Source organism: Trachypithecus francoisi, unplaced genomic scaffold (assembly GCF_009764315.1).
Source record: "Trachypithecus francoisi isolate TF-2019V2 unplaced genomic scaffold, Tfra_2.0 Lachesis_group12, whole genome shotgun sequence".
In the NCBI taxonomy this organism is placed as follows: Eukaryota; Metazoa; Chordata; class Mammalia; order Primates; family Cercopithecidae; genus Trachypithecus; species Trachypithecus francoisi.
The window spans coordinates 16302781-16319318 of NW_022681457.1; the positions used below are offsets into that span (position 1 = coordinate 16302781).

The following is a 16538-nucleotide window of genomic DNA, read 5'->3' on the forward strand; positions in this document are numbered from 1 at the left end:
CAGGGGCCACGGCCCCATCACAGAGGCCCAAGTCCTAGCTGAGAAGCTTGACTTGATTCCACTGACATAAGAGGTGGCTCTGGAGTCTGGATGGGTTAGACAGTCTTGCAGCTAGGGAGCTCTCAAATGTCCTTATGAGTCCCGTATTCATGGTGTGACCCTATGCCTGATGAGATGTGACCAGGGCAAGTTATTCTCCCCATCTGAGCCTTAGTTTCCTCTTGTGTACAATGAGGGTGCAATGGTGCCTATAAAAGAAAATGGGTGAGGTGCTAGACAAGGAAGCTGCTGTGATGGGAAACTTTGGGCTGACCAGAGCAGGCGGCTTTGCTGCAGAGCTGACTCACTTGGCCCGTTCTGGCCTTCCTGGCAGCCAGGACTCCCAGCCCAGTGGACCTTGGCTTATAGCCTTTCGTCATTCCTCCATGGGTCCTGGAGCCATGGGGCTCAGGCCAGAAGAGAAGCAGCAATGTAGCTGTAGGCATGTCTGGACCACCCTGAGAATACCCGAGCAGACCCAGGGTTGGCTGAAGTGCACAGGACTGGAGAGTGTGTACATCCACACCTCACTGACACCTCAAAACAGCCTTTCCAGGAAGCTACAGTCATAGGTCCATGTCACAGAAGAGGCAATTGAAGTTGGCAAGGGTAACTTGCCCAAGGTCAGCACCCAGGAAGTGGCAGAGCCAGATTTAAATGTGTCTTTGAGGATTTATGTGTTATTGGGTAGCTGGACTAGATGCATGTATTCATTCCCTTGTCATTCAACAAATATTTCCTGAACATTTACTATGTGCTAGATGCTGCACCAGGAGGAAATGAGACAAGTGTCTGTCCTCAGGCATCTGTAAAGGTCCCTAACCAAGGGCTGGGAATGACTTCCAATTGAGCTCCTGCTGTGTGCCAGGAGTATTACCTAAATCAGGTCATTTCATCCTCACAGCAGCCTGGGAGATAGAGATGATGACTTTCATTTTATAGAATGAAACCGATAATGCTGTGACTCAGAGAAAGAAGTGACTTGCTCAAGTTCCCACAGCTGGGAAGGGCAGAGTCTGCTTAGATGACCCAGGCTCTCCGTTCTGTGCATGTTCCTGAGGCCTGCCACCTCTGACCCTCAGCTCAGTGGTGCAGTGCAGACGCTCTGCCAGTGGTGGCCATGTGCCCGCCAGGCCTGGAGCCCAAGAGTCCAGCTCTCAGCTGTGCTGGGGAGCCACACTTCTTATTTAAATACTAGCTTGGGATGTCCGAAGGGCACTGGGTGGGGCCTGGCAGAAGACCCACTGTGCCTCTGGTCCAGCTTCACCATGGGCTGGAAGCAGGACCTCTGGTACAACCTACACCTCTCTGGCTTCAATCCTGTCATCATGGAATGGGATGTGAATCTCTGCCCCACCTTTGGGCCTAAGACCCTTGGGAAGATCACAGGCCATCGTGGGAGAAATTAGACAATCTCAGAGCATGGCTGTGGAGCATTGGTTGGGGGGTAAGGAAGGAGGGAAGAGAGAACTGACTATGCCCTATGTGGGGTTCATACCCTCAATTCCTTTCTTTACTTAGAAAGTCATCCATATGGGCCGGGCGCAGTGGCTCACGCCTGTAATCCCAGCACTTTGGGAGGCCGAGGCGGGCGGATCACGAGGTCAGGAGATTGAGACCATCCTGACTAACACTGTGAAACCCCGTCTTTACTAAAAATACAAAAAGATTAGCCGGGCGTGGTGGCGGCCACCTGTAGTCCCAGCTACTGGGGAGGCTGAGGCAGGAGAATGGTGTGAACCTGGGAGGCGGAGCTTGCAGTGAGCCGAGATTGCGCCACTGCACTCCAGCCTGGGAGGCAGAGCCAGACTCCGTCTCAAAAAAAACAAACAAATAAAAGAAAGTCATCCATATGCTTCAATGTTAAGTTTGGAATTCTCCTCCTCCAGGAAGTCTTCCCTGACCTACCTACCCACAGGCTGGGTCAGAGGCCTCCCTCTCTCATGGACCTGACCATAGTATGTGGTCATTGCTTCCCCCATTATTTTCAGGGCAAGGACCACATCTGAGTCCCAGGCATTCTGCACGGTGTCTGCCCATAGTGGGTGCCAGGGACGTCTAGGGGCCGATTGAATCCTGACTGCCCCTGCAGCCTTGCCCAGCCCTCCACCCTCTGGCTTTCCTTGCCCTTTCCCCCTTACTTCGGCTCCCCTGACTCCCGAAGGGGAGAAGGAGCTGGGATGTCATTTGCCCAACTCTGCCCTCTCTGTGGGCCTGTTTCCCATCAGCACAAGGTGAACATTAAAAGGTTCTTTCTGAGCCTAGGCAGGCTCCACGCAGGGCTCTGGGATAAAGCCAAAAATCAGAAACACTTCCTCAACAGATGACTGTAAGACCCCACCCACTGGCATCCATATTAAATACAAGAAAGGGCCATTATATCTGCAGGGGCCAGGGAAGTTCCCTGAAAATGTGCATGGACAAGGGAAAAATCAGCCTGCTACGTGCGCACGCCGGCGGGGGCGCCACGTGGGCAAGGGCGCGGCCCACAGCTCCGGGGCGCATCACAAGGCCCGGGTTGCCGTGGCAGCAGCGGAGGCGGTCGGCGCGCAGGCCTGCCATGAGAGAAGGCCAGAATGCCGCCGGAGCTCGTGGCTGGAACCGCGCCGGCTCCATGGCCACTAAATGGTTCACCGGGGCGCCCTTCGGGGTGCAGAGCCACAGGTGGGGCCCATTTGTGTCCTGGGCTCACGCCCATGGTCCAAGGCAGCTGCTGTCCACCCCGAAGCCACCCTTGGCCTCCGGAGAGAGGGTGTCCACCTACACACCGGACTGAGCCTGGCAGGGAGGGGACCAGGGGAGGGGTGGCCGGCAGTGAGGAGGGGCTGGGCTTTCTCTCCCCCTCATCCTTACTGCTCTTTCCTGCCCAGGGTTCTTTTACCTTCTAAGTGAATTCTTTAAAACCATTTCAAGAGCACCTACTATGTGCCAGGTTTAGAGAGATCACATGGCCTGGTCCATAGTAGGCCACTCAGCTCACAAGTGGTTGGTGGGATTTCAGCCCAGGTGCCTGTCTTCCGTTCATTCATATTCCACTCTGTCTCTTTCTCTCTCTAACCTACTATGTTCCAGGCACAGTTCTAGGATCTGGGGCTACAGCAGTGAGCACAACAGCAAACCCCTGCACTCATGGAGTTTGCTCTTTTCTGTGAGGGGTGGGGGTGAATAAGAAACAAAATATGTATATCTGTAAAACGTTGGGTATTGATAAGGACTGTGGAGAAAAATGAAGCTGGGAGGAGGAGTTGACGGGTGGGGTGGGGTGGGAGCGGCCTGGAACATTCGAAGCCACTGCAACTCCACTACTTTTCTTTCATGAGCTTGCTCCAAAGTCACCTTCCGGGGCAGCCAACTCCCCCATGCTCCAGAACTGCCCATGCCAGGGCTGGGTGCCAGGCACGGGGCTCTCAATGGGCCACCATCCCTCCCTAGGTTTGACATCTCTGCTGTTTATCCCAACTGGAAGAAGTTCAGCATCTTCACTGAGGCCCCATACTCCATGCGTTATTCTACCCAAGCGGTGAGTTTGCACAGCTTCCCTGACTCCTCCCACAGGGCCTGAGCATGGCCCCTTAGAGCTGCCTACTGTGGTGGATGAGCTGAGCTGTAGAAGGGGCGTACCTTCTACCGTCTTCCGGCACAGAGCTGGGCCCACTGTGGGGGCTTCCAGGGTGTTTGATAAACGAGGGACTGCACCACTCCCAGCTTGTGCACTGACTACCTCTGGGCTCTTGAAGGCGTTATTATACCTCCCTGCAGTGTGAGGGGGCAGTGATAGAGGATGTCATGATTGCACCTTGAGTGCCAAGCCTGTTGATGCCAGCCTTGGTGCTGAGGGTGGGAACCACAGGGGGGATTGCCTACTCCCTTCCTCCGGGTCAGGGTGGTGACTTGGTGAGGGCCTGCTCTGTGGGTGGACTGGGCGGGCATGGCTGTCACAGCTCTGACCACACTCTGACTCAGTCCCACATAGGCCCGGGGACTTACAGCTCAAAGGAGACCTGCTTCAGCAAGAAGAAGCTGATGAAGGAGGTGGACACAGGCTGGGCCAAGGCCCAGGAAGCCACGCGGCTGACCCAGCTACCCCACTTCCAGTACCAGGCCATCATGAAAGAGAAGCGGCTGCAGGTGAGGCCTCTGGGGCCATGCCTCTCCCTCTCTGGTGCCAGGTCTTCCTGTCCACTGCGGCTGCTCCGTGTGGCCTTCAGTGTCCTTCCAAGGCCAGATGGAGATTACCCTTTAAGGAACATCATCATGCCTTGGGCTTCTTCCTGCATGGACTTTCCAGGTTTAAGGCTTTCATTTTCTCTCTTCTCTTGGCATAGGAGCAAAAGCTGGGGCCCGGCTCCTACAATCTCAAAGACTTCTTAGAACAGCTGCGGGAGAAACCGTGTAGCACCCGGGGGGCTGCTCAGCTCTGGGGAGGTTCGCTTCCGAGGACTCATTGGGGTAGGTGTTCTCATCCTGGAGTCCCGAGTCTGGCATACATTGGGTGCTCAACAAATTCATTCACTTGTATATCCATCTGAACAGCCAGGAATAAGGATTAAGCACCTCCTAAGTGGCATACACTGTCCTAGGCCTTGGGGGATCTAGCAGTGATGAAGACAAGGTCCCTGTTCTCATGAAGTAGATGTCCTAGCAGTAGAAACAGTAGTATAAAAAAGGAAGTGGAATACATACATAAGCAGGGCTATGAGCACAAATTAGGGAAGGGACAGGCAGTGATGGGGGTGCAATTGATAGAACATAGTCCGTGCTCTGGGAGGAGTGCCATTTGAGCAAGCCTACAGGTCAGAGCAATGGAGACTTGCAATGTCTGGTAGAGCATTCCAGGCATTGGGAGCAGCAGAAGCTTAAGGCCTAGAGGTGGGAACATGCTTGTCGAATCAGACCGGCAGGCTGGAGGCCAGTGTGGCCAGAGGGCACTGGCTGAGGGAGAGAGGAGGCAAGCAAGAGGGCAGAGGAGTGAAGGGCTGGGTCATGAGGACCCTGCAGCCAAGGTGGGGCCTTGGTGTTATTCTAGGTGCTGCCAGAGGGCCGTGGAGGGCTTTGACAGGAGGAGGACCTGACTTACCTTTTTAGAGGAATACCCTTGTGAAGGCCAGGATTTGGAGGAGGCAATGGTGCTGAGAGGTGGGGGTGGCAGTGCCAGGGGATGATGATCCCATCAGGAGGACACTGAGTGAGGCTGACACTCAGTAAGGGCGTGAGGGAGAAGGCAGGAGTCACCCCCTACTAAGGGAGTCAGCGCTGCAGTTTGTTGGCCTCGACCTCTCTGTGCTGGACACTCTGTTATCCTTCTCCCAGCCCCTCACATAGGCCATGCTCACATGCTTTGCCCCTGCTGTTCCCTCTGCCAGGAATGCCCTTCCTCCCTTGGCAGCCTCTTCTCCTTGGGCACACCTACTCATCCCGCAGCTCTCAGCTTCCAGAAGCTTCCCTCAGCCCCGCTAGGTGGTGTCTCCCTTCCTAGGAGTCTCCACTGTGGTTGTGTGTTTAGCGTCCCTTCCCCACTGGACAGCAGTCCCTGAGGGCAGACCATGTCGGCCTGGTTCCTTCACTGCAGCATTCTGAGGTTCTAGCAGTGCCTGGCACATATAGGCACGCAATAAGTATTTGTGGACTGAATAAGTGCATGCATGCTGAGCGTCAGGTGCTCCAAAACATTCTGTCTAATTCTTCGCAACCACTCCAGATGAGGCTCTGGAGGCTCAGAGAAGATAAGCAAATTGCCCCAGGATGCACAGCTGCCAAGTGGGCAAGCTGGGATGCAGGCATGGGAATGTCCAACCCAGAGCCAGGGTCTTTCTCCTACACCTTGCCACTGGGAATGCTTCTATGAAGGCTGGAAATTACTCCTGACATGGTCTGGGGATGAGCAGATGCATCTTCAGGTGCAGAAGCTGTAACTGTAACTTAGGGAGAGGGGATACCTGGAGCATGTGAAAATGTCATTACCATCCAATCTAAAGTAATAATAGTGGACATGTAGCATAGCACTTACCACGTACTAATTAATTTCATATTTATGACAACCCTATGATTATGTCCATTCTACAGATGAGAAAAATGGAGTACAGATTGATTAAGTAACCTACCGCCCAAGGTCATGAAGCTATCAACTGACAGAAGCAGGCTTTTGAATCCCAGGTGTCCAACATCTACCTTGCATTTCATCCACAGGCTTGGCCCCCATAGTTCTTGGACTTTGCTCCCTGCGTCTCTTTGGAGGCCAGGGCCTGGGTGTGGGAACTCAGCCGAGCTGATGGCAGGGGAGCTAGGGGGATAAGCATGACTCTATTTCCTTCCTGCCTTTGCTCTTTTTGAGTGGGAGACCTTCCCATCTTCCCTCATACCTGTCTTTTGGGGATCCTTCTCATTTTTCAAAGTCCAGCCTGAAAAACAAAACAAAACAAAACTTAAAAGTGATGATTCATTCATTTCCACACTCCCCCTCTTCAATTAATCATTCCTGTTTGAATCCCCAAAGCTCAGACAACATAACATTCTAGTTAAAACTATAGACTTTGCCATCAGCCCAAGTGTGGTGCTGAACCTCTGAACTTGAAGGTTTTAAGGAAGAAATGGGATTATCTTGACAAAGTGCCCAGCACTGGGCTTGCTTCTGGGCTCCAGGAATAGGGCCATTCTCACCCTTGGTATAACCCTCATCTTCAAAGTCTCCCAGGTCCTGTGGTGCTCACTGCCCACCCACCCCGGTGCTTTCCACAGAGCCTGGCAAACAGTAGAGGCTCAGAAAGGTTATGGATTTTGGAGCTGAAACTCTCATGCTGTCTCTTTCTGGAGGTGGGACCTGAGACATACAGTTTGCCTCTCTGAGACTCAGTTTCCCCATCTGTTAATTGTGGATGGTGCTGACTTGGTCTCCCCGAGTCACTGCCAGGACCAAGATGTTAAGGCTTGTGAAGCACCTAACACACCATGCAGGGATCCAGCTATCCTCGGGGGCTTTCTCCAGAACATACATGGGAACCCCAGAAGGAGACATGTAGTCCCATTCCTCTGGGAGCAAACAAATCTGATGCCCTTAGTGACCTGACTCCCCATGCAGAGGTCCCTGCCCTCCCTGCCCCATCCTGCTTCCCCAGGGCCAGGTTCCAGGCTCAGAGGTAGGGCACAGCCAAGCCATCTATGGAGCAGCAGTGACCCCACGTGGCTAAAAGGTGCAGAGCAGCAGAAAGCGTTCTGCCAGGTGGACTGCTCTCTTCACTCGGCCTACAAAATCACCTTTCTGACCCTGGCAGCCCAGGTCCCAGACGGTCATTCCAAGCAGTTCCTAACTTCTCCTCCTGCCTCTCAAGACATTCAGCCACCCCACCCTATCGTGTGCCAGTGTCCACTCTGTGCCAGACACTGTTGCCTGTGAGCCTCCACTACTGCTCATACCTTCACTTCCAAGTTCAGCCTCTTCTCCAGGGCCCTACTGGCCCGTCCATGCTATGTCTCACTGCCTCTTCCCTGCATCCCACACTCTGACATGGTGGGCTCCTTGCTGCTCTCCAAGCACATGCCATTCCGCCCAACCTCTTTCCCTTGCTTGCAAACAGTATTTAACTTCATCGTCATTACCTGGAAGAAAGTATTCCTATCCCATGGTACCAGTATGGACCATGAGACTCAGAAGGCCCAAGGTCACTCAGCTAGGAGGAAGCAGACCCAGGATCTGAACCCAGAATGGGAGTCCTTGCCTGTCACAGCGCTGTTCACAGCACATTGAGAAAGCCCTCATGTCACGCAGGGCTGTGGTGCAGGGGAGTGAAGGTTGGAATTGCCGAATCCACTGAAGCAGGCAACTATCTCAGGTGGTAGTGGGAGGAAGACTTCATTCCCAGGAGAGATGACATCTGAGCTGATTTTGCAGGAGCAGTAGAACTGTCCAAGGCAAAGAGGGCAGGAAGGGCATTCCGGGTGGTGGTTACAGCATGAGCCAATGAGGGAAGAAGGTTGGGCAGAATGGCATGTGCTTGAGAAGCAGCAAGAAGCCCACTATGTTGGCCAAAGTGTGCAATGTAAGGAGGAAACAGTGAGATATAACTGGGTCAGGCCAGTGGAGCCCTGGGGAAGAGGCTGAACTTGGAGGTGAAGGTGTGAGCAGTGGTGGATGTTCACGGGAAACTGCTGTGTGTCAGAGGGTGGGTAGCAAGTGGGCACCCTGAAAATCCCATTCCCTTCTTGGGGATGGCAATCTCAGGTGTTTGTTCCTCAGGCACAAGGAGTGGTTCTGACAGCCTCTATGCCCCCACCCCTGCCCCACAGAACTACTATCCAGGCCCTGGAAATTATGGGGAGAAGGGCAACCCATACACCAAGCTGGAGGAGAATGCCTGGAACCGGTCCCATTCAGAGGGCCTCATGTGCAGGATGAGCAACAAGCCGGACCCCCGGCCTCATCAGGTACCCCCTTGGCTGGCCAAGCCTTCCCTGCCTTCCCGTCCTGCAGGGGCACTCCCAGGGCAGAGGGGGAAGCTGAGCTCTCCTGCAGGCCTCATCACCTCTGCTCTGCTCTAGGGGAGTGGTCTGGGACCTGGCACCTACTCCTTCAAAAGTGGCCTTGAGACATACGTGGCACGATCCGTCGGCACCCGTGGCCCCTATGACACTTTCTCTGGTGATCGGAGCAAGCCACTGCCTTATGGGCACTACTCCATGCAGGTGTGTACGTGGGGTGGTGGAGGGTGTTAGTCCATGCCCCTGCAGGATGACAGGCCTCATTAGTCAGCACCAGGAACACCAGCTTGTGCACCAGGCTCTACATCGGGCCATTCCCGTACCCCCTCACTTCAACCTCTTGGCCAGGACCAGATCTGGCTTCCCATGTTAGGCAGGGAAAACTGAGGCTGGCCACCCAGCTGGAAGGAGCAGAGCTGGGATTTGAACCCAAGGACATCTGTCTGACTTCACGGCCAGCTCTCTCCTCTGCACTGGCATGAAGTGCCCAGGAGGTGAAGATGGCCCACAGTGCCAGGGGAGCTTGGTCATGAGGAACCTGGATGGCGCAAGAGGGGGGCGTCCTCCTATTTTGGAAACAGCAGGCATTATAGACCAAGCTGGCTGGGTTAGTGCCAGTGCTGTTAACAAAGCAGAGAACAGGAGGCCCAGGAAGGGAAATTGAGGTAGAATTTTATCTTGATGGCCTCCTTTCCCATCCCTGTCAAGTCCCTGTGATGTGATCTCACAGTGCGCTTGCTTTGTGCTCGTGGCCACTGGAATTAAGTTTTGTCTAATTGCCTGTTTATCTTGTCTCCATTACGCATTCTCGCAGTGGGTATGATTAAGTCAGGTAGTAGGTGAGGTGCAGGGGAAAGCAGCCCTTGTGGAACTTACATTCTAGTGGAGAAAGAAACTCAGTCATCAATGAATAAGAAAAAAATTCTCGAGTGTGAGCAGGCAATGAGTGCTATGGCAGAGCTCAGGAGCTCTTAGGAGGGTGGAGGTTAACGCAGAAGGACCTTAGGACCAGCTGGCAGGTAGCCACTGAGCTCTCAACCTTCGACCTGGCGGCTCCCTGGAGCCCTCCAGACCTCCCCATGACCAGCTATGGCAGGGGTCAAGGGACTCTCCTCAGGCACTGTGGCCAGTGCCCATTCTGACTGGCCAGTGCCCAGGCCACACTGTTTGCTTTTGTTTGTTAGAATTTTTTTTTTTTTTTTTTTAAAGATCAGTTTCAGGCCGGGCGCGGTGGCTCAAGCCTGTAATCCCAGCACTTTGGGAGGCCGAGACGGGCGGATCACGAGGTCAGGAGATCGAGACCATCCTGGCGAACACTGTGAAACCCCGTCTCTACTAAAAATACAAAAACTAGCCGGGCGAGGTGGCGGGCGCCTGTAGTCCCAGCTACTCGGGAGGCTGAGGCAGGAGAATGGCGTAAACCCGGGAGGCGGAGCTTGCAGTGAGCTGAGATCCGGCCACTGCACTCCAGCCTGGGCGACAGAGCGAGACTCCGCCTCAAAAAAAAAAAAAAAAAAAAAAAAAGATCAGTTTCAGGTTCACAGTAAAATTGAGTGGAAAGTATAAGGAGTTCCCATGTACCCACTGCCCTCCCCATACCACGCACAGCCTCCCCCACCATCAACATCCCACGGCAGCCTGGTCTGTTTGCTGCAGTTGAGGAACCTACACGGATACATCATTATCGCTGCAAGTCCGTGGCATACCTTAGGATTCACTCATGTGGTGGACATCCTGTGGGTTTCGCCAAATGCGTGACATGCAGCTACCGTTTTAGTATCATACAGAATAGTTTCACTGCCCCTCAAATCCTCTGTGCTCCTCCAGTCACTCTGGTTTTAAATATTTAAGACATCGTTCCTGCTTAGAAGGGTGCCAGACTCAATACATGTCCAACAAATGAAAGAAAGAAATGGATGAAAAGGAGCTGGGCAGTAGGGTGTGGCCGGTGCATGGTGCAAGAGACTAACACCGCCCCAACCCGCTGGTTGGGGGAAGACTATTTCCACCAGCCCAGGTCAGGGGGGCCTCGAGGCTGGCCTGATCTCCGGGATGTCTGCACAGCAGGATAGTAAGTGATGCCCCAGTGCTTTTCTCTGGTTGCGGGGGAAGGTTGAGAAAGGAGCTCTGATTTTCCTGACATAACAGATTCCTTTTTCTCTTTTTCTCAGAAAAAAAAGCCCAGGGAACTGATGAATTTCACGAGCTTCGTAGAAGAACTTAACTCACGTCACAATAAGAAGCATGGGGTTTTTTCTAAACTTTCCGGCAACCCGAAAATCCCTACAGAGAGGATTTACTGGGCCAGCCTCAGCCAGTGCCCCCGCACGCCAGTGAGTTCCCTCCTGTGGCTGGCCTTCCTCTCTCGGAGGGCAGCTCTCCTTCCGGGGCTGGGCATGGGGTAGTGCGCCTCATTTCATGGGGAATAACTCAGTCTTGGGATCAGACTGACTTGGTTTCCAATCCTGGTCCTGCACGTTCTGACACTTTAGGTGGGACCTTGTTTGGGCCTCGGTTTACACCCCTGTCCTATGAAGATAGTGAAGTGGTTGTGAGAATTAGCTGGGGCCCTGTACTCGGAGCCTACAGCATGGTGCCTGGTACCCAGGAAGCACCCAGCCAGTGCCAACTTTCCCCCTGCGCCTCCCTCTTCTGGCCTCAGAGCGTTGGAGGATGGGCAGGGGAAACTGGAGCAGGGCAGAGTACAGTCTACCCACTGGAGGGCCTGCCCACCTGCTCCACCCAAGGGAGTGGTGTGCTGGGCCCTGGTGTCAAAGCAGTCCTCTGGGGGTCTGAGCAGGCCCCCAAAGCAGGGTCTGCCCCTGCTAGGCATTTTACAGCCGCTCTGAGGTAGGAATTATCATTTGCATTTCACTAAAGGAAACTGAAGCCCAGATCTGGAAAGGGATTTGCCAAGTTCCCCCAGCAAGGGTGAGAAGGGGCTGGGATTGGAACCCAGCTCATCTGGCTCCAAGTCTGCTTGGAACTTGGAGTGGTGTGGTGTGGTGTGGTCTCCTTCCTCAGAAATGGGGTCTTCAGCTCTCTGGGCCTCACCAGACAATGAAGACCCTTGGGCACCTAAAAAGAGGTATCAGGCTGTGATGGGTATTTGTTAGAGTGGGTGGCATGGGTCATGAGAGCCCTTTTGCTCAGAGGTAGCTGGGTACCTCCACCATCCTTGGCTCAAGACCCAGGCTGCTGGATGGATGGAGTCAGCTGGCCAGAGTCCTCACCTGCCCTGGGCCCAGGCTGACACTGCCAGAGCCTCTTCAGATTTCAGCCTTCCTTCCTTCCTTGTAGGCCACATCTGGCCCCAGTTTCTGGCTTCCACAAGAGAAGAAATGCAAACCCGTCAACCAGCCCCCGTTCCTGTTGACCTCCAAGGGGTCAGGCGCAAAGGCCTCTCAGATGATTATGGGAAGCTGGGTGAGTGGGTCTGGGGTGAGGGATACATGGGAACTGTCTCCTGCCTCTACAGCCAACACAAAAGCCTCTTTGTCCCCAGGTAACCGATGCTTTGAGTGAGCCATATGCCTCCCCTTTCTTTTCCCCAAGGGACCTGAGGTCCACTCCCACTGTCTTATTTTCCTAAGGCATTGGTTCTCAAACTTGAACTGATAGTAGCCTCACCTGCAGAACTTGTTAAAACACAGATGGCTGGGCCCCATGCCAGAGCTTCTGGCACAGTAGGCCTGGGTTGGGACATGGGAATTGGCATTTCCAACAAGTTCAGGTGATGGGGATGATGCTATTCCAAGGACCACACTTTGAGAACTAATGAGCTAAGAAACATCCCACTGCAGCCATGCCATTCCTTATTTTCCCAGAGAAACGCTCCTTCCATTCTCTGTGTTTTTCTTCGGCCTCAGGGGCAGCTGGTGAAGCTGGTGCATTTCCTGTCCCTCGCTGAGCAAGGCCCCCTTCTGTCCCCTTCCCTTTCCCACTCTCTTCCTCATCTCCAGAGGCAGCCATCCCCAAGTGTGCAATGTAATCTTTAGTTAGTGTTCTTGTAAACCAGCTAAATTCTTGGCCTTGGGCTTTGACCTCATTCTGTTTCTTACTCCACCCCTCTTCAGTTTGTAAATGCACCTTTTATTGGAGTCTAATAATCATAGAGAAAGGCGCTGAGTCCTAAGTGCACAGCTCCATGAATTGTCACATCATGGCCGTAACTACCTCCCGGAACATTTAACAGCTCTCATTTCCAGCACCCCAAGAATCCCTGCCGTTCCCACCCCTACCCCTAATTAGATAGCCTGTTGTCCTGACTGACTTCCAGTAGCACAGGTCAGCCACCTCACCTCCTTACCTTCCCCACACGGTGGCAAGGTCCTCAGCGTACCCAGACCCCAGTGACTAATTCTTGTGAGGACCGGCTGGTTGTCCCTGAATCCTTCCTTTTTTCACCTCTAGCCTGCACCCCCTGCAGGGGAGAAAGTCTTTACCTGAGAGCCCCCAAGTGAAATGTTTCGACCAGAGCCAGATGACCCTGCTGCTACCAGCCACAGGGCCAGCCACTGTGAAGTGGGAAGGGCTGATGTGAGGTCTGGGTTCTGGTGGCTCAGTTGGCCACACCCCACAGGGTGGGAGAGCCCCTCTACTTGTATCCCCGAAACCTGGGCGCCTCATGAAACAGGCTTCTCCCTTGTAGGAGGCAACTTCTGTTTAGTACAGGACTAGCTCCTGGGTTCTAACATCTCCCCAGCCCACCCCTCAGGACTGCTCCGCAGATGGCTGGGTTCTTGTCCTGACTTTATTCTGCCCTTGCCGTGTTACCTTGGGCAAGTTGCATCTCCTTTCCCAACCTCTCTGTTGGTGCCTCTAAGATCTGTGACCCCGATATCTGGGTGGGATGCTGTATTCCCTTCCTAGAGCTGCCACAAACTAGGTGGCTTAAAGCAACAGAAATATTCTCTGACAGTTCTGGAGGCGAGAAGTCTGAAATCAAGGCGTCTGCAGGTCTGTGCTCCCTCTGAAACCTATTGAGAAGAATCCTTCTTTGCTTCTTTGTAGCTTCTGGTGGTGGCCAGCAATCCTTGATGTTCCTTGGCTTGTAGTCATCACTCCAATCTGTATCCTGGCATGGCTGTCTTCCTGTGTGTCTCTTCTTAAAGGGACACCAGTCACATTGGATGAAGGGCCTACCTTACTGCAGTATGACTTAATCTTAACTAATTATGTCTGTAGCAACCTTATTTCCAAATAAGGTCACATTCTGAGGTTCTATGGTTGCTCGGGGTTGGGACCTCAACATATCTTTTTGGGGGACACAATTCAGTTCATAACAGATGGAGTAGGGAAGCATCCAAGGAGGGGAGAGGAAGCCGAGACACAGTCTCCAAGCCAGGCTTGCTAATGTCCTGCCATCCTCTCCCTGTTGTAGAACCCAGTAGGTGTGGGCCGCTACCTCAACACCTGGCTGATGGAGACAAAGGACAGGCGGCAGCGATACCGGTCCCTATTCCTGGGTGGATCCAAACGCTACCTCTCAGACCTGGCCCGGGACATGCTTATGCAGTGAGTGCAGCTGGAGCTGCAGGCGAAGGGGTGAGGGTGGTGGTGGGTTCTTACTCTTTGGTGTGTTGGTAGCTCCCCATGTTTGGTTCCCATGGGAACACAGCTTCTGCCCCTAATGCCAGCCAAATAGCAGAGGCAGTGGAGGGATGTTCACCTTCACATCCTGGCTCTGCCACTTACTGGACGTATGAGGTCGGGCATGCTGCATAAGTTCGCTGAGCCTCATTTCCTTCAGCTGTCAAAAGAGCAGATATTTGAGGAGACCCAAATGAAATGATCTGCTGAAAACCCTTGGTAAGGAAAAGGTACTCAATCAACCCTAAATCCGCCACTTGGAGCCCACACAGTCCGGTCTTGGCTCTCAATGGCTTCACCACGTGGAATCTGTTTCTTGGTGTTCATAATGGGGGTTGCTAAAAATCATTTCAGGAGGTTGCAAAGCCTAAGAAGGGAAAAGTACATTAAATACTGTGGCAAACTATACAACAACTTGTAAATGTTAGCTGCTGCCATATTTTATTGACCTAAGAGGCCATCAATTGCAATATAATAACAATTTCAGAAATGTTACAATGTTGACAAACATGCCCTTTAGAATCCAGTATTTTTTTTTTTTTTTTTTTAATTATGGTGAGGACGTGAGGACCAGATTCTGAGGACCAGATTTCTCAGGAGAAATCGGCTTTTAAATGTAATTTCAAAAAATATTTTATTTTTTATCAAAGTAGTGCTGTGTCTTCCTCCTTCTCAACTTACCCCCTTGTTTTGGTGGGTTCCTGAGAAAGGGCTGAGGAAGGTAAGATTTTTGATACAATGTATGCCTGAAAAAGTTTATTTTTCTTCTGCATATCCGATCAATAGTTTGGTTGGAAATAAAATTCTAGGTTGGATATAATTTTCCCTCTGAATTTTGCAGGACTTTCGTAGCCTCCTAGCTTCAAATATGGCTGTTGAGAAGTCTTAAGCCATTGTGGTTTTCCGTGCTGTGTATGTGACCTGCATTTTCCTTCCTGGAAGCTTTCAGGATCTTCTCTTTGTACTTCCTGTTCTGATGCATCTTGGCATGGGTCTGTTTCATCCTTTGTGCTTAGTGGGTTCTTAGTGGGTGCTTAGTGGGTTCCCTCCATCTGGAAACTCAGCACCTTCTATTCTGAGAGAATCTTTTGAGTTTTGTCTCTGACGATTTCCTCTCCTCTGTGTTCTCTCTCCTGCTTTTCAGATATCTCTTTTAGATGAATGTTAGATGCCCTGGTTTGGCACCCTAGTTTTCTTACCTTTTTTTTCCTCTCCTTTCTTATTTTCCATCTTACCTTTCTGTTCTACTTTCTGGTAAAATTTTCTTGTCCTTATCTACCCTACTATTACTTTTAAAATTTTGGCTATCATATTTTTTAGTTTCCAAGAGTTCTTTTGTTGTGGATTGCTCTTTTCTTTCTTCTTTTAATAGCACCCAGTTCTGTGTCATGTATGCAGTGTGCAGTATGTTTTTTTTTTTTCTTTTAAGATGAGGTCTCACTCTGACTCCCAGCCTGGGGCACAGTGATGCAATCTTGGCTCACTGCAACCTCTGCCTCTCAGGCTCAAGCGATTCTCCTGCCTCAGCCTCCCAAGTAGCTGGGATTACAGGCATGCACCATCATGTCCGGCTAATTTTTGTATTTTTTGTAGAGGCCAGGCTTCGTCATGTTGCCCAGGCTGGTCTGGAACTCCTGAGCTCAAGTAATCTGCCCGTCTCAGCCTCCCAAAGTGCTGGGATTACAGGTGTGAGCCACTGTGCCTGGCTGCAGTATGTTCTTTTATCTAAGGATGTTAATTAAGTTTTCCTGAAGTTCTTTTGTCCCCTGTGTTGTCTCCAGTTCTTCCAAGTTTCTTTTTTTCTTTTGCTTGTTTGTTCACATTGAAGAGGAAAGCACTAAATAATACTGTGAGTCTGGGCGGGGCCTGTCAGTCGCTGTGAGTGATTGGCAGTGGATCTGGTCTTTCTGCTGAGACCCTCAAATGCCAGTGTCTCTAGGTGTTTTCTGTGGGACTATTCAGCTTCTCTAGAAAATAATCCTCTGTCCTGGGTGGGGGTAACTGTGGTTGCTGGTGATTAGAGGAAGGAGACAGGGCTGTCTCATTCAGCGTATGGACTGCCTCCTACCCCCTCTCTTCTCATTGTGGGACCTGTCTGCCTACATTCCACTGTGCGCCTCCTCCTAGCCCCCTGGAATCTATCCACAAACCAAACCTCCAGTCTACTGCTGGCTGGGTGAGGAGTCAGCGGGAGGTCATGTCTAGATGGGATCTTACTCTGTTACCCAGGCGCGAGTGTAGTAGCACAATCATAGCTCACAGCAGCCTAGAACTCCAGAGCCAAAGCAATCCTCACCTTGGTCTCCCATGTAGCTGCAACTATAGGTGTGTGCCACCATGCCTGGCTACTTTTTTATTTTTATTTTTGTAGAGACAGAGTCTCACTATGTTGCCCAGGCTTGTCTTGGGCTCAGGCTATCCTACCACTGTGACCT

General features: G+C 52.2%; 1 protein-coding gene across 1 annotated transcript in view; it reads left to right on the top strand.

Moving 5' to 3' along the window:
* Positions 1 to 2579: 2579 nt before the first annotated feature.
* The window catches only part of LEXM (lymphocyte expansion molecule), a 33383-nt gene continuing 19424 nt past the window's right edge, over positions 2580 to 16538 (top strand). The window contains 10 exon segments of the mRNA XM_033225019.1: positions 2580 to 2703; positions 3472 to 3559; positions 4003 to 4167; positions 4365 to 4442; positions 4444 to 4488; positions 8320 to 8457; positions 8572 to 8715; positions 10683 to 10844; positions 11812 to 11937; positions 13895 to 14028. Of these exon segments, the coding sequence (XP_033080910.1) occupies positions 2600 to 2703; positions 3472 to 3559; positions 4003 to 4167; positions 4365 to 4442; positions 4444 to 4488; positions 8320 to 8457; positions 8572 to 8715; positions 10683 to 10844; positions 11812 to 11937; positions 13895 to 14028 (1184 nt within the window). The 5' untranslated portion in view covers positions 2580 to 2599.